Below are 18,426 nucleotides of genomic sequence, written 5' to 3'. Positions count from 1 at the left end.
CCTGGCTAACTGGCAGATCCTGGCTGACTGGTAGATCCTGGCTGACTGGCGGATCTGGCAGATCCTGGCTGACTGGCGGATCTATCAGATCCTGGCTGGCTGGTAGATCCTGGCTGACTGGCAGATCCTGGCTGACTGGCAGATCCTGGCTGACTGGCGGATCTGGCAGATCCTGGCTGACTGGCGGATCTGGAAGAGTCTGGTTGACTGGCAGATCTGGGCTGACTGGCGGATCCTGACCGACTGGCAGATCCTGGCCGACTGGCAGTTCTGGCAGATCCCGGCTGACTGGCGGATCTGGAAGAGTCTGGTTGACTGGCAGATCTGGAAGAGTCTGGTTGACTGGCAGATCTGGAAGAGTCTGGCTGACTGGCAGATCTGGAAGAGTCTGGCTGACTGGCAGATCTGGAAGAGTCTGGCTGACTGGCAGATCTGGAAGAGTCTGGCTGACTGGCGGATCTGGAAGTCTGGTTCACTGGAGGATCTGGAAGAGTCTGGTTGACTGGTGGATCTGGAAGAGTCTGGTTGACTGGCAGATCTGGAAGAGTCTGGTTGACTAGCAGATCTGGAAGAGTCTGGCTGACTGGCGGATCTGGAAGTGTCTGGCTGACTGGCAGATCTGGAAGAGTCTGGTTGACTGGCAGATCTGGAAGAGTCTGGTTGACTGGCAGATCTGGAAGAGTCTGGCTGACTGGCAGATCTAGAAGAGTCTGGCTGACTGGCAGATCTAGAAGAGTCTGGCTGACTGGCGGATCCTGGCTGACTGGCGGATCTGGAAGAGTCTGGCAGACTGGCAGCTCCTTGCAGACTGACAGCTCCTTACAGACTGACAGCTCCTTGCAGACTGACAGCTCCTTGCAGACTGGCAGCTCCTTGCAGACTGGCAGCTCCTTACAGACTGACAGCTCCTTGCAGACTGGGAGCTCCTTGCAGACTGGCAGTTCTGGCTGCTCCATGCAGGCTGGCAGCTCTGGCTGCTCCATGCAGGCTGGCAGCTCTGGCTGCGCTAAACAGGCAGGAGACTCCGGCAACGTACTTAAACATTGAAAACAAATGTATAATTAAATTAAAAGTGACACACTCCATCACCCCTCTGACCTCACAGATCTTCCTCCTCCCAGTCTGATAGTGAGGCCTGCAGTCATCAAAGAGAGAGACTCAGTTCAGCTGAGTTGTGAGACGCCTCCATCTCTCCATGTGTCTCACTGTTACTTCTACATAGACAGGAGGAAGAATCTTCCAGACTCATCCTGTACTCACACACTCACAGGGACAGAGCTGCTCAAGAGGTCAGATCAAACGTTTCCAGATGTGGTCAAAGTGAAGTGTTACTTTGATGTAGGGATGTCTCACACTTCTATTTTATGTAACCCTGTCTCAGTCACTGTTCAGGGTAAGTAGGTGGTTCATAAAATCATACACTTATAATACAATATAACACACTTTAATATACTGTATAATATAGTACATCTATAGTATAATACACCATAATACATTGTTATTTAAAATGTTCAACTATGTCAGTATTTATGTTTGTCATGACTTCTACTGAAGGTGGCTGGAGTCTTTAACAATCTTTAGGGTCTTTCTCATACACTGCCTGGTATAGAGGTCCTGGATGGCAGGAAGCTTGGCCCCAGTGATGTACTGGGCCATTCGTACTACCCTCTGTAATGCCTTGTGGTCAGAGGCCAAGCAGTTGCCAGACCAGGCAGTGATGCAACCAGGACGCTCTCGATGGTGCAGCTGTAGAACCGTTTGAGGATCTGAGGACCCATGACAAATCTTTTCAGTCTCCTGAGGGGAATTAGGTTTTGTCGTGCCCTCATCACAACTGTCTTGGTGTGCTTGGACTATGATAGTTTGTTGATGATGTGGACACCAAGAAACTTGAACCTCTCAACCTGCTCCACTGTAGCCCCGTCGATGAGAATGGGGGTGTGCTCAGTCCTCTTTTTCCTGTAGTCCACAATCATCTCCTTTGTCTTAATCACGTTGAGGGAGAGGTTGTTGTCCTGGCATCACACGGCCAGGTCTCTGACCTCCTCCCTACAGGCTGTCTCATCGTTGCCAGTGATCAGACCTACCACTGTTGTGTCATCGGCAAATTTAATGATGATGCCAGTCATGCCTGGCAGTGCAATCATGAGTGAACACGGAGTACAGGAGGGGACTGAGCACACACCCCTGAGGGGCCCATGTGTTAAGGATCAGCGTGGCAGATGTGTTTTTACCTACCTTTATCACCTTAGGGCGGCCCATCAGGAAGTCCAGGATCCAGTTGCAGAGGGAGGTGTTTATCCCAGGGTCCTAAGCTTATTGATGAGCTTTGATGGCACTGTGGTGTTGAACGCTGAGCTGTAGTCAATGAATATTCTCACATAGGTGTTCCTTTTTGTTTAGGTGGGAAAGGGCAGTGTGGAGTCCAGCCACTTCGTCAGATTTCAAAAAGTCTTTACGGCGAAAGCATATCATGCGAACATCTGAGGACAGCGCCCCAATTACAAAAGCATACAAACATTTTCCAACCAAGTAGAGGAGTCACGAAAGTCCGAAATAGCGTTAAAATGAATCACTTACCTTCGAAGATCTTCATCTGGTTGCAGTCACAAGAGTCCCAGCTACACAATAAATGTTTGTTTTGTTTGATAAAGTCTCTCTTTATATCCCAAAACTCTGTTTTGTTGGCGCGTTTTGTTCAGTAATCCACTGGCTCAAAGGCGGTCAAAACAAGCAGACGAAGACATAATTATAGTACCGGTAAAGTTAATCGAAACATGTCAAACGATGTTAATAATTAATCCTCAGGTTGTCAATTGTCTAAATAATTGATAATATTTCAACCTGACAATAGTGTATTCAATAGCAAGAAAAAACAACAAAGGGCACGCACTCGGTCATGCGCCTAAACCATCACTCCATGATTCTACAGTCCACTGACAGAAAGGTCTCATTCTTCTTAATTTTTCAGAAAACAAGCCTGAAACAATGTCTAAAGACTGTTGACATCTAGTGGAAGCCATAGGAACTGCAATCTGGGTCCTAACCCATTAGATACTCTATTGGCATTCAATTGAAAACTACCAACATCAAAAAATCCCACTTCCTGGATGGATTTTCCTCAGGTTTTCACCTGCCATATCAGTTATGTTATACTGACAGACATTATTTTAACAGTTTTGGAACTTTTTTAGTGTTTTCTATCCAAATCGAACAATTATATGCATATCCTAGCTTCTGGACTGGGGTAAACAGGCCGTTTACTTTGGGCACGCTTCTCATCCAGACGTCGAAATACTGCCACCAAGCCATAAGAAGTTTTAACTAGGCAAGTCAAAATGTTATTTACAATGACAGCCTACCCCGGCCAAACCCGGACGACACTTGGCCAATTGTGCACCACCCTATAGGACGCCCAATGTGGGCCTCATGTGATACAGCCTGGATTCGAACCAGGGACTGTACTGTGCCTTAAACCGCTGCGCCACTTGGGAGCCCCTTAATGTGTCTGTTGAAACCAGCCCAAAGTGTCACACTCCATCCCTCTTACCTCACTCTTCATCTACCCTACTGAAAGGCTGACACACGTCACTGTTACAAATAGTAGTTAGCTTGAAAATGTGCAAAAATGAGTTTTTCAAAGAAATGGAAAGTAGGGGTTTCCAGCAAGAGTGGACATTGAAATATTCCTTTTTTGAAGTATCAGGGAAAGCTGTGTGCAGAGAGAGCATTGCTGTCTTGAAAGACTACACCTTGTCCTGACACTTCCAGACGAAGCATGCAGAGAAATATAGGAATATGTCTTCTGAGCAGAGGGCAAGTGCATCAAAATAGTTGCTTTCTCAGTTGCAAAAGCAGCAAGGACTTTTCACAACACTGCATTCAGCAAACAACGAAATTGCATGAGCTAGGTATGTACTGTCACACAAAATTGTTAACATAGCAAACCATTCGCTGATTAAACATTCATTAAAGAATGATCAATTGACTCTGCAGCAATACTTTGCCCCGACAAGAAAGAGCTGTTTGAAAATGTTTTCCCTGTCAAGACAATTAGTGACATGGCGGGTTGAGGACATCGTAGAGAACATGGAAAGACAAGGTAAAGGATTTCACCTATTTCTCCTTGGTCCTGGATGAGAGCAGTGATGCACGTGACACGGCACAGTTGTTGATATTCTTCCGAGGCATAACCCCAGACTTTAGAATTACAGAGGAGCTTGCTTCAGTGCAGTCAATGAAGAGCACAACCACAGGGAACAATTTTTTTGGAGGAGGTTGATAAGTGTGTGGCAAAGCTGGGACTGAGTTTTGACAAGTTATCCAGCGTGACCACTGATGGGTGCCCAAACTTGACAGGACAAAATGTTGGTCTTTTGAAAAGGATACAAGATCAAGTAGCTGAGCTGAACCCAGTTCAGAAAATGATTTTCCTGCATTGCGGTATTCATCAGGAGGTGCTCTGTAAATGTCCTCTGAAAATGAGCCATGTAGTGGATACAGTCACTAAAGTGGTAAACTACATAAGAGCAAAATCTTTAAACCACAGGTAGTTTGACTCACTGTTGGAAGAGACAGAGAAGGGTCATGCAGATCTCCCCTACCACACAAACGTGAGATGGCTGAGTTTGGGGAAGGTGCTTAAAAGGGTGTGGGACCTGAAGTCGGAGATTGCTGATGAAAGGAAAATATGTGTATTTCTCTCAACTGCAAGATAAATAACGGTGGAGCTGCTCAAGAGGGCAGATCAAACGTTTCCAGATGTGGTCAACGTGAAATGTTACTATGCTGTAGAGAAGTCTCACATACCCTGTCTAAGTCACTGGTGGTTAATACAATTACACACTTATAATACAATAAAATACACTAAAATACAATAGTATACTATAGTATACCTATAGTATAATACACCATAATGCATTGTTATATCATATTCATTATGCTTGTTCTGAAAATGAGATCTTATAATGTCGCATTTCACATAATGATAGAAAAGACTGTACTTTGTGCAAACATAAATGCTGTCATAGTTGAACATTTTATTAATGGATTTTCCATACTGTTAGTATGTATGGATTACCTGTGAATTTGTTAAAAATGTAACTTTCAAAGAGACACTATTCTTCTGACCTCACAGACCCACCTCCTCCCTGGCCGACAGTCATCAGAGACAAAGAGACTCAGTTCAGCTGGGCTGTCAAAGACCTCCATCCGTCTCTGTGTCTCAGTGTAACTTCTGCATGGACGGGAGAGGTCCTAAACCCTCACCCTGTCAGCAGACACTCTCACAGGGACTGAGCTGGTGAAGTGGGCAGGTCAAAATTCACCTGCTGAGGTCAAAGGGAGATCCATCTATCAACGTACAATGACACTACTTCTTTCAATATTGTTGGTAAGAGAAGACTGTTCAAATGGATACTGCAAGTTTGACTAACTATGATCAGATATAAAATCAGTAATTATGTCATCATGCCAGCATTACGCCAAATTAAACAATGTATGCTATCGACAGTAAAATTGTTTTCTCCTCAATGGTGAACTACAGAAACCAGATATTGATATCAATGATGAATCTTCTCATGACATCACCATTATTTGTGTACTTCCTGAGTTTGTCAGAGATGGTAGTAGCTGCAACCTGTACACTGGAGACCAGTCTCAGGCTTACAAGAGGCTCAGGCCATTAGGATGAGGTGGAAGTCATACGTGAGAATACTCTGTACCTTCAGTGTGTTTAAGAAGAATCTGTTCAGTCGTCTGCAGGAGAGGAGAGATGTGAGCTGTGACTACAGAGAGAACACAGAATTTATCTCTCTCTCTCTCCACACAGTGATCTATATAACTTTACATGTAAGGGACTCATTAATTAGTCTGGCTGACACCTAATTCAAAGTCCTGACTTCAGACTCGTGAAAGGCTATTTTGATGTTGTCGGGACGATGCGTTTTTCTCACTCAAACACCCACATGGACAGTCATACACAGACCCGAGCACTGCCCCGTTGGATTTGCAAATCCAAACAAGGAGAGGTCTCCAGAAACTGGATGTGTATGTGACAAATATGTGTATGTGACAAATAAAATTTGATTTGATTTGATAGACTCAATCAAAGCTCAAGCCAACTTCTGTGCGAATTCTGCTCTAACAACGGACTCCTGTCCAGAGCAGTGTGACACAGCTCTCCCTCGCTGTATACCACATGAGTAGAATCAGCCAATCTAGTAATTAATAGCATCACAACAATATTAATTAATCTTATTTGTCAGTAACAACAGTTACATTTTTATGTTGCCTTGTAGTTAGAGAAACAAGTTTAATGTGTCACTTTTGCGTCTTGTAATTGTTATAGAAACTATAGATCCATAATTTGAATGAACATCTACATTGTAGATTTTGTGAAATTGGAACTTATACAATATAATATACAGAAAATATGCATAGACGTGTGTTCTACTTCACAGTTCAGAAACCTGTCATTACTGCCAGTCATGAGGAGGAGGATTTCATCATCATTTGTTTTATTTAACATCATCATCTTTAACTCTATTTCTTGAACTGCATTATTGGTTAAGGGCTTCTATGTAAGCATTGAACGGAAAGATCTACTACACCTGTTGTGTTCGGCGCATGTGACAAACAACATTTGACTTGATTTGATTCCTGGCCCTGCTGGTAATGACACCAACTGTAACCTGTATGTTGGAGAGGTGGGTCAGCTATTATTGACAGAACAAATCTGGAAAAAATTAACCAAAGCTTCCAAACAGTGGTTCTGTAGACTCATTTTATCTGAGAGTGATCTTTTCAGACGTCTACAGTCAGTGAGGCAAAAGGAGGTGATGACCTGTGAATACAGAGTGAGCTCAGGACCAAACTCTCTCTCCACACAGTGATGGGTACACTTTTCCAGGTGAGTCATTATCTAAATAAATCTATCAGGGCTGCAGGTCTTCATGATCTGACTCACTTATATTTTAGCATATTCATAGTATTAATATATTCATTCTGACCCACAAACTACTGTTATTTTATAGCAGAGCTCGTTACAACAGTAAGAAAGGCCCTGGTTCTACTTTGCCCCTCAGTATGACAGAGAGTCCTACAATAGGTGTATTGGTCATCTAAGGCAGTGGTTCCCAAACCTTTCATAGTCCCGTACCCCTTTAAACATTCAACCTCCAACTGAATACCCCCTCTAGCACCAGCGTCAGCTCACTCTCAAATGTTGTTTTTTGCCACCATTGTAAGCACACACATTACACTATACATTTATTAAACATAAGAATGAGTGTCAGTTGTCACAAACCAGCTCGTGGAAGTCACAAAGAGCTCTTATAGGACCAGGGCACAAATAACAATAATAATCAATAATTTTTCTCTTTATTTAGCCAGTGTTGTTTTGTAATGGGCGAAATGTATTAATAGTTTTAAACTGTTCATCACTGCTTCAGGAGTAAAAATCTTTTTTATTGCACTTGGGAGGTTCGGATGTGCAGGATATATTCACCACGTTAGATGACACGGGGATGGACAAGGACTATGAGATTGCGTTGACAAAGCTAAATGAGTGCTTCACTCCACACAAAAAAAACATTCTCTACGAGAGACATTTGTTTAGTAATCAGTGGACACGTTTGTGAGCAGACTGAAACAGTTGGCTGCTACATGTGATTATGGAGATTTCAAGGATGATTTTTTAAGGGATTGACAAGTGTCACTGAAATGTGTTGCGTTCACGATTTCTGCGCCAGATGGACCTCACTCTAACCACAATTCAACAGGGAAAATTGAACAAGAACAACCCAGATGGAGGGGAATGGAACAAAATTGAAAAAAGTAAAGCAATATTTTCTTCATACAACAAAGGCAAGGCGTCTAATGATGGCAAAGCTGTTACGTGTGGTCAGGAGGGCCATCATGTTCCATCAAATAAGGTAAACGATGCAACAAAGACGGACATTTCTCCAAAACGTGCAGGACAAAGTTAAAACTGAATGTAAATCAAGTCACAAACACACCTGCTACACAAAATGACAAAACAGACAACAGCAATGATGAACATGTGTTCACACTTACCAGCAGTACTGATGACGCTAAAATACAGTTATTAATCAATGGCCAGCCAGTTAACATGCTAATTTTCTCTGGGGCAAGTTGTAATATTGTGGGCAAGATCGAATGCAAGTTTAATTGAAACTAACATCCAAGAGACTACCTATATGGTTCAACACAACCATTAGCAGTTGAGGGCCTGTTCACTGCCCACATTACAGCTGTTGTTATTTCTGAGTCGGTACTGCAGACATTTTAGTCGTGAAAGATGCACAGACATCTGTACTGGGAAAGAAATCTTCAGTTGCTCTTGGCATATTGCACATAGGGCCAGAGGCACACAAACTCACTCCAAGATGATGACACACAGACATTCAAAGTTGCACTTCAGGAGGAATACAACGACTGTTTCACAGGGCTTGGAAATCTGAAGACTCCCAGTTAGGAATTCATGTAGATGAGACAGCTACATCTTTTGCACAGCCGGTATGCAGAATACCATTCAGTGTCAGTAAGCTGGTTGAAGAGAAGACGAACGAGCTAGAGGACATGGATTTTATTGAGAAAGTGAATGGACCTACAGCATGGGTGTCCCCATTAGTTGTAGTACACAAGAAAACTGGTGACATCAGAGTTTGTACTTACATGATTAGAGCAAATGAAGCTGTTGTGCGGGAGCAACACCCCATCCCCATCCCCACCCCCGAAGAGATCCTGGAGGACATGTCAGGAGCCATGGTCTTCTCAAAACTAGACCTAAAGTGGGGATGTCATCAGATCGAACTGAGTCTCGTTCCTTGACCACATTTATGACTCACACAGGTTTGTGGTGCTACAAGAGACTAATGTTCGGTCTCTCCTCTGCTCCAGAGACATAACAGCACATCATCCGTCAAGTCCTACAAGGCATTGAGGGGGTCCACAACATCTCAGATGTTGTCATTGTGTTTGGGATAAACACACAAGAACACAACAAACGACTACAACAAGTACTGAGATGACTGCAGGAGAGGGGTCTCACCCTCAACAGTGACAAATGTGAATTCCAACTGGCGGTGATGGAGTTCATGGGCCACGTTCTCTCGAAGAACGGTGTCAGAGCAGTACAGTCAAAGGTGGAAGTGGTGCAGAACACACGCAGACCGACAAATGCTGCTGAAGTAAAGAGTTTCGTTGGACTTGTAAACTACTGCGGCAGATTTATCCCAAATCTGGCAACCACATCCGTACCGCTGAGAAGACTATCAAAAGCGTCAAGCAAATGGACATGGAGAGATGAACAAGAATAATAATTCAACGCGCTGAAGAACGTACTGGCCAGTTCACACGACATGACCTACTTCAATCAAGATGCAGAGATGTGTTTTTCTATGGCAAAGACTTTGTAATGGTAACCGACCGCAAGCTTTTAGAGACAATGTATTCTCCAAAATCCAAACCACCAGAGAGGAACAAGAAATGGGCACTGAGAAGGTAGCCTTACAGATTCAAGGTTGTATACAAGCCTGGGCCTCAGAATGCAGCCGACTCACTGTCACGGTTGACTCTGAACCCTCCGGCATCTCTACACTATGGGGACGACCACTTCTACAACGTAGCCAAACACGCAGTACCATACCCATTCACCCCACCAGAGCTGGAATAAATGTCAGCAAAGGATTTCGTACTAGCTATTCTACCAACAAGCATCAGACAGGGTGATTAGAGCATGTGCAGCACTGCATACCGACGTGTTCAAGAAAAACTCTCTATTGCTGGACAGATAGTTCAACGAGGCAACCACATTATTATGCCACGAGCAGCTCAGAATCAGACTTTGATGTTAGCCCATGAAGGGCATCAAGGAATAGTAAAAACAAAACAGAGACTGCGCACAAAAGTGTGGTGGCCAAACATTGGTAAAGAGGTTGAACTGCTCGTGAAGTCCTGTCCAGCATGTCAAGTCAATGACACACCACCAAAGCAGGTCCACACAGTCAGAACAGAGCTACAGTACCAGCTAAACCATGGCATATCCTAGCCATTGACATGTGTGGGCTGTTTCCAACGTGAGAACACCTTGTAACAACAGACTACTACTCAAGGTGGGTTGATGTGAGCATCCTAAACTGCATCACCACCGCCAATATAATCAAAAGGGCGACGTTTGCAGTCCATGGTTATCCTGAGTCTATTGTGACGGATAATGGTGCTCTTCTCATTGCAAGTGATTTCCGAGCATACTGTATGTGTTGGAAAACGGGACCCGCCACCTCCGCATCATTCCATACTGGCCTCAGGCCAACGGCGAAGTTGAAAGACAGAACAGGACGCTTGCCAAAGCAATTCACACCACTCAATCAGAAGGGAAGGATTGGTGCACAGAACTACAGACTACAGTTTCCCATGGCCTACAGGAGTACCCCACACTCAGTCACAGGCCTCAGTCCAGCTGAACTGTTGTTCAACCGCCAAATTAGAACCAAACAGCCAGAGCTGTCAGCCCACATGCAGCCAGGAGCTGCACCACAAGAGAACACCATTGGGCTTGCTGATGCTGAAAGGAAGGAGACGGGCTGACAGAACGCAGACAGATCTAGGAGAGCAACTGAAAGCACAATCCAACAAGGTGACATGCTTCTGCTACAGCAACCAAAGCAAAACAAGTTGTCAACTACCTTTGTACCAGATATACTTTATTTTGAGCACTAGATCATGTTTTCTTATGTTATAATGCATAGATCTGCAGTTTTGTTTTACTTTTTTCATAATGTTATTATAAATGTTAGTCAAACATCTGAGAAGAGGATGGATGTAGTGTATTAGCGACACCCAGTGGTGCAATACCAGTGGTGCACTATGGGTCACGTGAGAAAAGGAGGGAGGCTATGCTTGGTGGACCAGGAATAAAGTACAAGTGAGTGATCCTCCAGAGTCTGAGTCACGTCGATACATTACAGAGACCAACGACAAATAGGCCCACTAAATGTAACTTAGTTTACAGTTGACATTTTTCTGTTCACATTAATTCATTGAAGCTCTGAACGGTTTACTAATAGATCTATTCATAGCTGCGTGTAATTTCAGTCCAGATTTGTGTACTTTAAGTCCATCTGATTTGTAGGTCATTTTGTTTAATGAAAGACTTTCTTGTGTAATATGAGTTCTCTTCTCACCAGGTTCGACCTCTCCTTTGACCCCTAGTACATCACTGAATCCTACTTCAGGTGTGTTAGTCATCTTTACCTAGTTAGGAGATAGAACCTAAACAAATAGAATTGCTTTATGTTCTCCAGGTTTTTGTATGTTTTTTATCATTAGAAATTTGCTTCATTACAAAAAAGGCGATACTTGATAAATGTAATTCCATTTAGATACCATCTTTTTGTATAATTAGAATGACTTTCCTTGCACCAGGTTTGACTGTGGTTTACTCATTAACCTATTCATAGCTGCTTGTACTTTCACTCTATATTGGTAGTACTTTTCTTAGATATGAAACAAATGTACATTTTTTGTCTCATAATGTTTCTTCTCCTACATCAGGTGTGTTGGTCCTCTTTAGTTAGCAAAACTGAAACAAATAGACTACCTTTATCTTACACGGGTCTTGTATATATATATATATATATATGTTTTTTTTCCTCACAAATGTACACACAGGAGGTCAAAGCTCCACAGACAGTGTTGTGAACACAAACTCTCAAAAAATTGTTTTGGTTAAGTATTCTTTTTATTAATCCCACGGCAAAAATACACTTGCCTTTTCCTACTGCACTAGCTTTGCTGATAACTATCTTGTTGAGTCAAAATGTACTTGCTATGATTGTGATATGTTGTTGTCTCAACTTGCTGTCTTAAGATGAATTAACTGATGTAAGTCACTCTGGACAAGAGCGTCTGCTAAATTAATTAAATGTCAAATGTTTAACTGGTTAGCTGTCTTTCTCACACATGAAAACGGAAACAATTTCTCAGACTAGTAATAAAGTGGTATTCTAACACCTGTCTACCATTTACATATTTACATTGGAATTAAAAGCTAGTAACCTCTCCTGATGTCATCATGTCACCAAACAGTGGTCCAGTTATGGCAGGCAGCAGTGGGTATGGCTTCTGGAGTGGGCGTGTTCCTGATGGGATTGACATCTGTCTGTCTTTGCTGGAGGACCAGTGAGTACTTCTGATTCTGCTTAACAAATAATTTGTAAACATTTTCCTTTGTCATATTAATGTTAGTGCCGTTGACATTGGTTAATCTATCAACTCCTTTTGGTGATATTGTGTAGGTTAGGCACAATCTATCAACTAATTTTGGTCATATTGTATAGGGTAGGCTATATTCAATATAATAATATGGCCTAATTCGTTTTTCAGAGAAAACCAATTCTCAGAGGTAAGAATTCCCTTGTGAATATGATGCAGATTGTATCAACCTTTAGTTCTGTATTGTCCATGATGAGATGTTCTTACCACAACCTTCTTATACTTTTATTTTGTACAGACCTACAGCCAGACAGGATGATCAAAGCCAAAGTTCAGAACCAGTCAAATGTTTGGACACATCTACTCATCCCAGGTTTTTTCTTTATTTTTTACTATTTTCTACAATGTAAAATAATAGTGAAGACATCAAAACTATGAAATAACACATTTGGAATCATGTAGTAACCAAAAAAGTGTTAAACAAATCAAAATATATTTTATATTTGAGATTCTTCAAAGTAGCCACACTTTGCCTTGATGACAGCTTTGCACACTCTTGGCATTCTCTCGACCAGCTTCACGAGGAATGCTTTTCCAACAGTCTTGAAGGAGTTCCGAAGAGAAGCAGGAGGGTGGACCAGAGTAATGAAGACTTTTCGTTGACAGTTTGCCAAATCACTGTGCATACCTACAAACACGCACGCACACACACATGCAGACACACACACATTGTATTTGAACATTTAATGCATCTTTGAGACTTCTGTCATTTTTCTTTTGAAATTGATAACTTAATATGCATAGTGTACAAACATACTTTGACTGTACAAAACTTTAAGAACACCCCTCCCCCCAGTTTGAAGTAAGTTACTAACTAGCATTAGGGGCATAGATTCTACAAGGTGTTGAAAGCGTTCCACAGGGATGCTGACTCCAAGGTGGACCATTCTTGATACACACAGGAAACTGTTGAGCGTGAAAAACCCAGCAGCGTTGGAGTTATTGACACAAACCGGAGCTCCCTGGCACCTACTACTGGCACCCCATTCAAAGGCACTTACATATTTTTTCCCATACACCCTCTGAGTGGCACACAGGCTTTAAAATCCTTCTTTAACCTGTCTCATCCCCTTCATCTACAATGCTTGAAGTGGATTTAAGTGACATCAATAATGGATCATAGCTTTCACCTGAATAGTCTATGTCATGGAAAGAGCAGGTGTTCATAACATTTTGAACACTCAGTGTACACACACACATTTTATTTAACACTGTTTTATGTGATCAGGTTTCCTTTCTATAATCTTTGTTGAAATTGACTGCATGATAGTGTTTTTTTAAATGTTTTATTTAATTTTACCTTTATTTTACTAGGCAAGTCAGTTAAGAACAAATTCTTATTTTCAATGACGGCCTAGGAACAGTGGGTTATCTGCCTGTTCAGGGGCAGAACGACAGATTTGTACTTTGTCAGCTCGGGGATTAGAACTTGCAACCTTTCGGTTACTAGTCCAACGCTCTAACCACTAGGCTACCCTGCCGCCCCGCATGATAGTGCATGATAGTGTTGAAGGCAAGTTGCACACAGCGCTGTTAATTATTAAAGCTTTTCAACTAACACTTTGTCTCAGTGATCATTATTTCTTTACAAATAACATGTAATAGTCTGTTTAGCCTGGGTGCCAGTCTGTTTCTACTCTCTTGACAACTCCTTATGCAATTGCCATGTTGACAAAATTTCATAAGGAGTTGGCAAGAGAGCATTAACAGACTGGCACCCAGGCAAGTGTCTGCTTGGTGTTAATGTCAATTATAAATGTCCTATATACATATACCCACCAACAGGTTATAGTAATAAGTCCTTGATAGCAGTGTAGTTCTAGCGTCCCTTCAGAAAGCTGTCCAATACGTGGTCTCCCCTGTCTATGAGCCAGTAACCAGCCATGGCCGCCACTCCACCCATGAAGATGGAGGTGAAGACCATGTCTCCTTTAGCAGCCAGGGTGGCCAGAGCACAGAGCAGCACCCCAAAGAACATCTGCTGTAGAACCTCAACCTCTTCATCCTGGACGTCCTCAAACAGACCCTTCTCACCCACACCTGCAGGGAGAGAGGGAGAGAGAAGGAGAGAGAGAAATAAATACATTTTCAAAATTACTTTTCAATAGAAAGTTATTAACAAAAATAAACAAGATCCTGCAACGACTTAGAGGTAAAAACTACACTGATAAACTTATATCACAGTTTACTTACTTACTTATAGAGTTGCCTGCTCCAGGTGATTTGTTTTTCAAATCATATGAGCAAAACATATTTCTGGAACACTAAGCCAGACAAGCTTAAACATGCCTATTTCTATCATGAATATCAATTATTAAATATTAAAGCACTAAACCTCACTGAAAATCTCGCTCATACTAAAGCTTAACTTAAACCCAAACTTGTTCTTCAGTAGATTCATAAGGATCATATCTTGTTCAAAATATTTATTTTTTGCCTTAATACAGCTACTTTTTATTTAATTGTATTTAACCTTCATTTAACTAAATCAAATCAAATCAAATTTTATTTGTCACATACACATGGTTAGCAGATGTTAATGCGAGTGTAGCGAAATGCTTGTGCTTCTAGTTCCGACAATGCAGTAATAACGAACAAGTAATCTAACTAACAATTCCAAAAAAAAACTACTGTCTTATACACAGTGTAAGGGGATAAAGAATATGTACATAAGGATATATGAATGAGTGATGGTACAGAGCAGCATAGGCAAGATACAGTAGATGATATCGAGTACAGTATATACATATGAGATGAGTATGTAAACCAAGTGGCATAGTTAAAGTGGCTAGTGATACATGTATTACATAAGGATGCAGTCGATGATATAGAGTACAGTATCTACGTATGCATATGAGATGAATAATGTAGGGTAAGTAACATTATATAAGGTAGCATTGTTTAAAGTGGCTAGTGATATATTTACATCATTTCCCATCAATTCCCATGATTAAAGTGGCTGGAGTAGAGTCAGTGTCATTGACAGTGTGTTGGCAGTAGCCACTCAATGTTAGTGGTGGCTGTTTAACAGTCTGATGGCCTTGAGATAGAAGCTGTTTTTCAGTCTCTCGGTCCCAGCTTTGATGCACCTGTACTGACCTCGCCTTCTGGATGACAGCGGGGTGAACAGGCAGTGGCTCGGGTGGTTGATGTCCTTGATGATCTTTATGGCCTTCCTGTAGCATCGGGTGGTGTAGGTGTCCTGGAGGGCAGGTAGTTTGCCCCCGGTGATGCGTTGTGCAGACCTCACTACCCTCTGGAGAGCCTTACGGTTGAGGGCGGTGCAGTTGCCATACCAGGCGGTGATACAGCCCGCCAGGATGCTCTCGATTGTGCATCTGTAGAAGTTTGTGAGTGCTTTTGGTGACAAGCCGAATTTCTTCAGCCTCCTGAGGTTGAAGAGGCGCTGCTGCGCCTTCCTCACGATGCTGTCTGTGTGAGTGGACCAATTCAGTTTGTCTGTGATGTGTATGCCGAGGAACTTAAAACTTGCTACCCTCTCCACTACTGTTCCATCGATGTGGATGGGGGTGTTCCCTCTGCTGTTTCCTGAAGTCCACAATCATCTCCTTAGTTTTGTTGACGTTGAGTGTGAGGTTATTTTCCTGACACCACACTCCGAGGGCCCTCACCTCCTCCCTGTAGGCCGTCTCGTCGTTGTTGGTAATCAAGCCTACCACTGTTGTGTCGTCCGCAAACTTGATGATTGAGTTGGAGGCGTGCGTGGCCACGCAGTCGTGGGTGAACAGGGAGTACAGGAGAGGGCTCAGAACGCACCCTTGTGGGGCCCCAGTGTTGAGGATCAGCGGGGAGGAGATGTTGTTGCCTACCCTCACCACCTGGGGCGGCCCGTCAGGAAGTCCAGTACCCAGTTGCACAGGGCGGGGTCGAGACCCAGGGTCTCGAGCTTGATGACGAGCTTGGAGGGTACTATGGTGTTGAATGCCGAGCTGTAGTCGATGAACAGCATTCTCACATAGGTATTCCTCTTGTCCAGATGGGTTAGGGCAGTGTGCAGTGTGGTTGAGATTGCATCGTCTGTGGACCTATTTGGGCGGTAAGCAAATTGGAGTGGGTCAAGGGTGTCAGGTAGGGTGGAGGTGATATGGTCCTTGACTAGTCTCTCAAAGCACTTCATGATGACGGATGTGAGTGCTACGGGCGGTAGTCGTTTAGCTCAGTTACCTTAGCTTTCTTGGGAACAGGAACAATGGTGGCCCTCTTGAAGCATGTGGGAACAGCAGACTGGTATAGGGATTGGTTGAATATGTCCGTAAACACACCGGCCAGCTGGTCTGCGCATGCTCTGAGGGCGCGGCTGGGGATGCCGTCTGGGCCTGCAGCCTTGCGAGGGTTAACACGTTTAAATGTCTTACTCACTTCGGCTGCAGTGAAGGAGAGACCGCATGTTTTCGTTGCAGGCCGTGTCAGTGGCACTGTATTGTCCTCAAAGCGGGCAAAAAGTTATTTAGTCTGCCTGGGAGCAAGACATCCTGGTCCGTGACTGGGCTGGGTTTCTTCCTGTAGTCCGTGATTGACTGTAGACCCTGCCACATGCCTCTTGTGTCTGAGCCGTTGAATTGAGATTCTACTTTGTCTCTGTACTGGCGCTTAGCTTGTTTGATAGCCTTGCGGAGGGAATAGCTGCACTGTTTGTATTCAGTCATGTTACCAGACACCTTGCCCTGATTAAAAGCAGTGGTTCGCGCCTTCAGTTCCACGCGAATGCTGCCATCAATCCACGGTTTCTGGTTAGGGAATGTTTTAATCGTTGCTATGGGAACGACATCTTCAACGCACGTTCTAATGAACTCGCACACCGAATCAGCGTATTCGTCAATGTTGTTGTCTGACGCAATACGAAACATCTCCCAGTCCACGTGATGGAAGCAGTCTTGGAGTGTGGAGTCAGCTTGGTCGGACCAGCGTTGGACAGACCTCAGCGTGGGAGCTTCTTGTTTTAGTTTCTGTCTGTAGGCAGGGATCAACAAAATGGAGTCGTGGTCAGCTTTTCCGAAAGGGGGCGGGGCAGGGCCTTATATGCGTCGCGGAAGTTAGAGTAACAATGATCCAGGGTCTTTCCACCCCTGGTTGCGCAATCGATATGCTGATAAAATTTAGGGAGTCTTGTTTTCAGATTAGCCTTGTTAAAATCCCCAGCTACAATGAATGCAGCCTCCGGATAAATCGTTTCCAGTTTGCAGAGAGTTAAATAAAGTTCGTTCAGAGCCATCGATGTGTCTGCTTGGGGGGATATATACGGCTGTGATTATAATCGAAGAGAATTCTCTTGGTAGATAATGCGGTCTACATTTGATTGTGAGGAATTCTAAATCAGGTGAACAGAAGGATTTGAGTTCCTGTATGTTTCTTTCATCACACCATGTCACGTTGGCCATAAGGCATACGCCCCCGCCCCTCTTCTTACCAGAAAGATGTTTGTTTCTGTCGGCGCGATGCGTGGAGAAACCCGCTGGCTGCACCGCTTCGGATTGCGTCTCTCCAGTTAGCCATGTTTCCGTGAAGCAGAGAACGTTACAGTCTCTGATGTCCCTCTGGAATGCTACCCTTGCTCGGATTTCATCAACCTTGTTGTCAAGAGACTGGACATTGGCAAGAAGAATGCTAGGGAGTGGTGCACGATGTGCCCGTCTCCGGAGTCTGACCAGAAGACCACTTCGTTTCCCTCTTTTTCTGAGTCGTTTTTTTGGGTCGCTGCATGGGAACCATTCCGTGGCACTGGTTGTAAGGCAGAACACAGGATCCGCATCGCGAAAAACATATTCTTGGTCGTACTGATGGTGAGTTGACGCTGATCTTATATTCAGTAGTTCTTCTCGGCTGTATGTAATGAAACCTAAGATGACCTGGGGTACTAGTGTAAGAAATAACACGTAAAAAAACAAAAAACTGCATAGTTTCCTAGGAACGCGAAGCGAGGCGGCCATCTCTGTCGGCGCCGGAAGTGAATGCGGCCATCTCTGTCGGCGCCGGAAGTGAACTATTCAATTCAGTTAAGAACAAATTCTTATTTACAATGACAGCCTAGGAACATTGGGTTAACCGCCTTGTTCTCAGGGGCAGAATGACAGATTTTTACCTTGTCAGCAAGGGGATTTGATCTACCAA

General features: G+C 43.5%; 2 protein-coding genes across 12 annotated transcripts in view; one reads left to right on the top strand and one right to left on the bottom strand.

The window, feature by feature from the left end:
* The window catches only part of LOC112244872 (nuclear pore complex protein DDB_G0274915), a 710,200-nt gene that overhangs the window by 90,647 nt on the left and 601,127 nt on the right, over nt 1–18,426 (top strand). The gene's annotated exons all lie outside the window — the stretch shown is intronic.
* LOC112244850 (protein disulfide isomerase Creld1) overlaps nt 12,756–18,426 on the bottom strand; it is a 29,939-nt gene continuing 24,268 nt past the window's right edge. Inside the window, exons 6-7 of the mRNA XM_024412680.2 lie at nt 14,077–14,337; nt 12,756–12,925 (exon numbers count right to left, since the gene is read on the bottom strand). Of these exons, the coding sequence (XP_024268448.1) occupies nt 14,117–14,337 (221 nt within the window). The 3' untranslated portion in view covers nt 12,756–12,925; nt 14,077–14,116. The remainder of the gene's footprint in view (nt 12,926–14,076; nt 14,338–18,426) is intronic.

The sequence above is a fragment of the Oncorhynchus tshawytscha genome, linkage group LG02 (assembly GCF_018296145.1).
Source record: "Oncorhynchus tshawytscha isolate Ot180627B linkage group LG02, Otsh_v2.0, whole genome shotgun sequence".
NCBI classification, from domain to species: Eukaryota; Metazoa; Chordata; class Actinopteri; order Salmoniformes; family Salmonidae; genus Oncorhynchus; species Oncorhynchus tshawytscha.
Note: the sequence above shows the minus strand (reverse complement) of the source record. Positions and strands in the feature narration are given on the sequence as shown.